Source organism: Misgurnus anguillicaudatus, chromosome 7 (assembly GCF_027580225.2).
Source record: "Misgurnus anguillicaudatus chromosome 7, ASM2758022v2, whole genome shotgun sequence".
Taxonomy (NCBI): domain Eukaryota; kingdom Metazoa; phylum Chordata; class Actinopteri; order Cypriniformes; family Cobitidae; genus Misgurnus; species Misgurnus anguillicaudatus.
The window spans coordinates 18,660,087-18,667,607 of record NC_073343.2 but is presented as its reverse complement, the minus strand read 5'-3'; the positions used below and the strand labels follow the sequence as shown (position 1 = coordinate 18,667,607).

The 7,521-nt window shown below is 34.2% G+C and overlaps 1 long non-coding RNA gene and 1 gene segment (V, D, J or C); both read left to right on the top strand.

The window, feature by feature from the left end:
* Positions 1–624: 624 nt before the first annotated feature.
* On the top strand, positions 625–2,230 carry LOC141365298 (uncharacterized). Its single transcript, XR_012370533.1, has 3 exons — positions 625–716; positions 921–1,728; positions 1,822–2,230. It is a non-coding gene; the product is annotated as an uncharacterized lncRNA (long non-coding RNA).
* Positions 2,231–2,916: 686 nt separating this feature from the next.
* Positions 2,917–3,391, top strand: LOC141365209 (T cell receptor alpha variable 20-like). The segment is given in 2 exon segments: positions 2,917–2,956; positions 3,039–3,391. Coding segments are annotated over 2 exon segments (393 nt in total).
* Positions 3,392–7,521: the final 4,130 nt, after the last annotated feature.

Genomic DNA, 7,521 nt, shown 5'->3' with positions numbered 1-7,521 from the left:
AAGTTATTTTGTTGTGACTTACTGTTTTATACAGACCATTTCATCGGATGCACGTGCGGTGACGCGATAAGCGTCTGGTCTAAACTTTACTTCCGGTTTCTGTTTGTTTAATGGTCTGACTAGTTGCTGAAACTGAACTCTTAAACAATTTCCTCATCGAAAATAACACATTTTGGTTTCTTATGTAATCTGGGTGTTGTTTATTTTGCTTGTTATATAAATAAACTACATTAAAAGGACTTTGTTGTTATTTATGCTTAGCTGAGTGTACCAGAAGTTACGTGTTGACCACGAAAGCCACTTGTTTATGTTGTTACTGCTGAAACCGTCTATATATAACATTGATATTTTAAAAACTGACTTTACTTAATATTAAGATTAAATTAGTTAATATTAATATCAATATTTAAGTGATACATTTTCACAGAATGCTCTTTACATTATATGATGATTTTATATAAAAACAATAAGTCACAACAAAATTATTTTAGCTGGGTTTTACCAGATTGGGTCACAATTGCAATTCAACGGTACATTTTGGAAATAGATTTTATTAGCAAATAAGGTTTACTGTTCTAACACAGAGCAGGTTGAAATAGGAACTTTGTCTTAGATCCACCAGAGGTCCTCTACCACAAACAACTCTGAGTTTCTTTCATTCACTCGAGAAACAAACATGTTTGGTGTGCTGCTTTTGCTCTTACTATTTCCATTAGGTAAGCAAACTTTAGTTTTTCTTACATTGACATTAATTAATCATATTAATTTTAACATTTGCAACAAATTTAGGCACATTAAGGTCAATGCACATGTCCAGAAACTTTGAATGACTTTTCATGGATTAAGCTATCCTGTTTTAGCATTACTTGCACTATTCTTTCCTTTTTGATTCCTTACTTCTTTTTTGCTTTCTTTTACAGTTTTTGGATTAAAGCAATCCCCTGATCTTTTTATAAATGAAGGTCTCAGTGTGACTCTCAAGTGTTCCCAGATTGATACATCACACAATAGCATGTATTGGTTCAGAAAAAGACCTGCAGTGCCATTGGAGCCTATAGTATATTTCTATGTTAAAACATCCAACTGGGAGAAAGACTTTGAACAGAGAGCATCGGCAGTAAGGAACGGGGCATCTCTGGATCTGACACTTTCCAAATTACAGAGCTCTGACAATGCCATTTACTACTGTGCAAAACAGGATGCACACCAATGCAGCCCAATCTATAACCTCAACAAAAACCTGCAGTCCCTCTTACCAGATGGCCTACCCTGCAAATGAACACCTGCTTAACTTATGTTATATGTTACACACATAAGGCTATACAGAAGTTTTTAAAACGGCTGCTGTCTGTGACACATTACATACATACTGTTTAAATCGTTTATATTTTAATTATATCTTTTAAAGCACTATTTTACTTCCATAATGTGGAAAAAGTAACAATCTATGCTTTCTTTTCAATAGGTGGAGCTAAAGCTCAAGAGAAACGGGGGTTAATACAATTGTATAGAATTGTAAAGAAACATAACTGTTTGAACATTTATCTGTTTTTATAGCTTTTTAGATTTGCACATGATGATGTTCTAGTCCTGCCCATATCAACATGACATCACTTCCTGTTTCTATTTCTGCTACATTACCAAAAGATTACGTTCCTCTGGCACCAGAATCCCCAATCATGATTAGACTGACATTCACATCTATTTTCTTTCACATCTGGTTTATAGGTAATACTAAAATAACTATATTCACAGAAATACATTTGTTTAAAATATATCGAGAGACATAATTTTGCCTAACAGTTATTTTTTTATTCTCAGGTTGCCTGATCTGTAAGAAAGTAGAACAGTCCCCCTCCGATGTGCTGTATAATCCTAAAATCACAACAGAACTGATCTGCAAGCATCAAATTAATAACTATGACACAATTCTGTGGTATCAAAGGTTATATGGAGATTCAAGCTTGAAACTCATTGGTTATGCTCAATATGCCAACATAAAAAATTATGAGAATGATACCTTTAAAGAGTATTTCACTATAACTGGAGATGGGCAAAAGGAAGTAACTTTAAAGATTCTTCAAGCTGGACCTTACCAGGGCAGTGTCGAATATTTTTGTGCAGCTTCTTATGCACAATGTCACAAACGTTCTGTCTACACTGACAAAAACTTGACGTTCAGTGTATTGTGGCACAGCTGCGTGAAACCACATTATCAGGTGTAGCTACTTATGTTGCAGAAATCAAATATGATGTTAAATGATACATTCACTAGCAATGCATGTTCACTGCATAGTTTTATTAATAATCTTTGTTTATAGTCTCATATGATTTAGAGATTATTCAAGAATTAAGAAGAGATTCATTCAGATATCTGAAATACTCTGAGAAGAGTACTTTTCAGCCATTTTTTTTATTTTTGTGTAAACTATGACTCTGCAGGTGTTTTTCTGAACCAATACATGCTATTGTATGATGTATCAATCTGGGAACGGTTGAGAGTCACATTAAGACACAGACACTGCCTATTTCTTGTCTTTAAATAACAGGCTATGGAGCAGTTATATGCTAAGAGGCATAGACAACTCTTAAAATAACTGCAATTTTCCAAAAACACAATAAAAGTCGCTCATTTTCTACTTTGAATGGCAACATTTCAGTCACATGTGACCTTTCTCAGTGCCTGAGGTACAATTGTGGATATAGCCCCGACTTAAATAGCATTTGTTCTTGATATCCGAGCATATGCACTTTACAACATTGTTACAACATGTTATTTATACATGTATGTATGTATGTATGTATGTATGTATGGGGTGGAGTTACTGGGCAGAGACAACTTCCTTCCTTTTGTGACTACATTTGTATCACTGTAAGCAGGTGCTTTCCTTGACTACATGTGTACTAAACGTCACCATGCCAGTACTGTTGCTTATATTCTTTGCCATATTGTCAGGTAAGATTCTCCAATAAGATGATTAAGGAAATGATGTCCTGAAAATTACAATGTATTTTTAATCTTTTGATCCTGCTCTCAGGTTTTGTGCAAAGCCAAGATGTTACACAGTCTCCCCCAGACCTCATCGGAAAACTCACAGACTCCCCTGTTCTTCATTGCTCCCATTCAATCAAGGGCTTTGAACACATTCTCTGGTATAAACATGATGGCAGGAGGTTCAGTTTTTATGGTTACATCAACCTTAATTTCTTATATCCTGAAGATGAGGTTAAAGATAAAGTCACATTTACTGGAGATGGGAGAAACAATGCCACATTAACCATCAAAAGTCTGACTTTGGATGATAATGGAGTCTATTACTGTGCAGCACGGAGACACAGTGTATCAGATGCCCACAGCACAGCACAAAAACAAATATTTTCCTTATCGTAATATCTTTAGTGTAGTACAAGTGATAATGTTCACCTGCTTCAAACCACTAACCCACTTTCTGTGTGAGCATAATATTCTTGGATATGTAACACCAAGCGCTTCTTTGTTCTTTCTTGTAAATATTTGTACAGCACTTCACATACATTATTACTGATTATAAAATAATCCTTATCAGACTGACTATGAATTATCTCAACTATTGAATGCACTTAAAATACTGCTTAATAAAATCATGCAGTTACAATTATGACCAGTAGGGGTCTCCTTTCAACCTCTAGTATAAATACCTTCTATAAAAGGAAGTGACAATATAAATTTTTTGAAAGTGGTTTATTCTACACACCTCTTTAGGAACTACATTAACATGACATTTATACTGTACCTGTTTTATTTCACACTACTTCCATTCTGGATCCTAGGTATAACATCACTTCTTATATTTTACATGTCTTTGTTGGTACTTTGTTATGTTTGTTTTCTTCTTTTTTCAGGACAGTCACTAAGTGACAACATCCGTCAGACTCCAAAGGATTTGATCGTTCAATCTCAAGAAGTGTCTGTGACACTTTACTGCTCTCACAGCATTTCAGACTATTACATGATATTATGGTATCAGCAGCTGAAGGGTGATACTGCTTTAAATCTCATAGGACATGTCCTTTACAAAAATCCATCTGTTGAAAGTCAATACAACAATCAGTACACCATTGCAGGAGATGGTGAAAATTCCTCAACTCTTAAAGCCAAGCTGAATAAAATAGAAACCTCAATACTGTATTTCTGTGCAGCTAGCAAAGCACAGTGTTAGACACCATCAGTCTCCCCTACAAAAACCCTTTGCTATGACCACAGTGGCTCATAACCACATAAATAAATTATATTAATAAGACACCAACTTATTAAAGGTGTAGTATTCAGGTATAAACACATACATATTTTTACAAAATTACATATATAATTAGTTTACGCAAGCATTACATAAATAATGTATGTATATTATATATATATTAATTTATTTATATATTTATTTGTATATTTTATTAATTTATTTTAGTGTTACAGTCTCGTATTTCCTCTGGGGGGCGTACACTATATCTACAGTACATCTCAATTTTGTAGCGATGTGCTTTACAATGTCATTTCTGCACTAATGTACTTACATCACAGTTTATATGAAGCTCGTCTCCAGTACTGAATATCAAGATGAGTTTTGTCATCATAATTATTACTACAGTGATAAATCTCCCAGGTAAGTTTTTATATGCCTTGGTACATGCCTTGGTCGTTTCACCCATTTTCTTTTTCATTTGAGAATATGTGATTCTTCTCTTGACAGGGTTTTCTCATTGTAACAAAGTTAATCAGTCTCCACCTGATGTGATTCAAAGACCTGGAAAATCTGCTAAAATCCATTGTTTGCACAGCGTGAGCAGTTATGATCAAATCAACTGGTATAGACAAGACCAAGGCCAAGGGTTCACATTCATGGGATACATAATGGGAAAAAGTTTGAAAAACCCTGAAGATGACTTTAGTAAAAAAATAGAATTTTCGGGGGATGGAAACAACAACGGATCTTTAACCATTAAAAATCTATTGTCCAATGACAGTGCAGTGTATTTTTGTGCTGCATATTACACAGTGTTATATATTCATGGAGTTCATTACAAAAACATATTTTGTTTAATAGTAACCACACACACACACACACACACACACACACACACACACACACACACACACACACACACACACACACACACACACAGAGAGAGAGAGAGAGAGAGAGAGAGATTAGATATCTTCATTCACACCTGCACTATGGTATTCAAGTGACCAAATCTAGTGTTTACTGAAAGCTTTTTCTTAACTTATGTGTAATTAAATTAAGTGTCTAATTTAATGCAACCCTTTAATAAGGTATACCATCCAGACAGTGGTTATTGCAAAAACCTATTATATTTTTATGTTTTAGAGGTAGACATAGAGTTTATATCTTAAATCATGGAAGCAATTAAAATCAGTTTACCTTTAATAAACTCAAATATTACTTTTGTAAAAAAAAAATTCAGACAGAGAAACTAAGTGGCTGTTTTTTACATAATTACATATATAATAAGTATACGCAAGTAATACATAAATAATATCTATTTTTTATTTAAATATTTTACATATTTATTTTAGTGTTACAGTCTCGCATTTCCTATGGGGGCGTACACTATATCTACAGTACAACATCTCCATTTTGTGGTAATGTGCTTTGCAATGTCATATCTGCCCTAATGTTCTTACATCACAGTTTATATGAAGCTCGTCTCCAGTACTGAATATCAAGATGAGTTTTGTCATCATAATTATTACTACAGTGATAAATCTCCCAGGTAAGTTTTAATATGCCTTGGTACATGGTCGTTCCACCCATTTTCTTTTTCACGTGAGAATATGTGATTCTTCTCTTGACAGGCTTTTCTCATTGTAACAATGTTGATCAGTCTCCACCTGATGTGATTCAAAGACCTGGAGAATCTGCTAAAATCCATTGTTTGCACAGCGTGAGCGGTTATAATCAAATCAACTGGTATAGACAAGACCAAGGCCAAGGGTTCACATTCATGGGATACATAATGGGAAAAAATGTGAAAAACCCTGAAGATGACTTTAGTGAAAAAATAGAATTTTCGGGGGATGGAAACAAAGATGGATCTTTAACCATTAAAAATCTATTGTCCAATGACAGTGCAGTGTATTTTTGTGCCGCATATTACACAGTGTTATAGATTCATGTAGTTCATTACAAAAACATCTTTTGTTTAATTGTAACCACACACACACACACACACACACACACACACACACACACACGATATCTTTATTCACACCTGCTCTTATGGTATTCAAGTGACTAAACCTAGTGTTCATTGAAAGCTTCTTCTTAACCCTAACTGTAAAAAAATTCCGTAGAAATTGCAGCTGGGTTGCCGGTAACTCACCGTAGATTCAAACCTATGTTCTTCACTGGCAACACTTTGTTCAACGTTAAATGAACATTAAACATTTACAAGTCTTTGTCTCCACAGAGCAAAACTAAAAAAACTGCATCAAGCAAAACATTCTGGTAAACAAAATCTGAAGCAAAAAACAGAAAAAGGTTGATGATGATTTCTGGTTCCCAGAATGCTTTGCATTAGGCTGTTATTGTGTAGTTTTATTCTGTAAAGATAAAGACTTGTTAATATTTAAAATTTATTTAACTTTGAACAAACTCTTGCCAGTAAATAACATAAATTTAAATCTACGGTAAATTTCCGGCAACCCAGCTGCAATAACATTGTAATTTCTACGGATTTTTTTACAGTGTATATGTAATTAAATTAAGTATCTATTTTATTAAGGTATACTATCCAGACAGTGGTTATTGCCAGTGGTGTAGTGAAGGATATACGCAGGTATACGGAGTACCCACTTCTTTATTTGATGGCATGGGGTATACCCACTTCTATTTAAAAAAAAATATGGGGGCATAAATATACCCACTTCTCCAGGCAACACTACAGCACTAGTTATTGCAATATTTTAGAGGTAGACCTAGGCCCGGTTACCCAAAACCTTCTTAACTCTACGTCGTTCTTAAGTTGTACCTTAAGCTGTACTTTATCGTTAATACGTGTTTCCCGAAACGTTCTTAGTTACGTATCTGTAAGTCATACGTTCGGAAGGTTGGTCTGGAGCACTCTTAGCTTTACCTAATCCCACTTGACTCCGCTAGGGGCCATCACTGTGATAAAAGCTTGTGTAGATTGCAGTCTATATAACTAAATATTTGTAAAAAAAAAAAAAATTGAAGTACACTTCATGTTAAATCAGGCATTTTTTTTAAATTTAAAGAATAAAACATTCACATAATTAGACATCATTACACTGATGGTTGATTTTTAATAATTTTTTTCCAAAGGAACATCAGCTGTGAACTATTATTACAGGCTAAAGAAACTATATATAAAAAAAAGATTTTGGGTGGAGGAGTTGGTGAAACTATGGCAGGCAGCTATACAGCGAATCTTACTATTTCATTTGTGCATTTCATATCCGTTAAATCTTTAGTTTACCGGCTATTTTAGCTGCAAATAAAA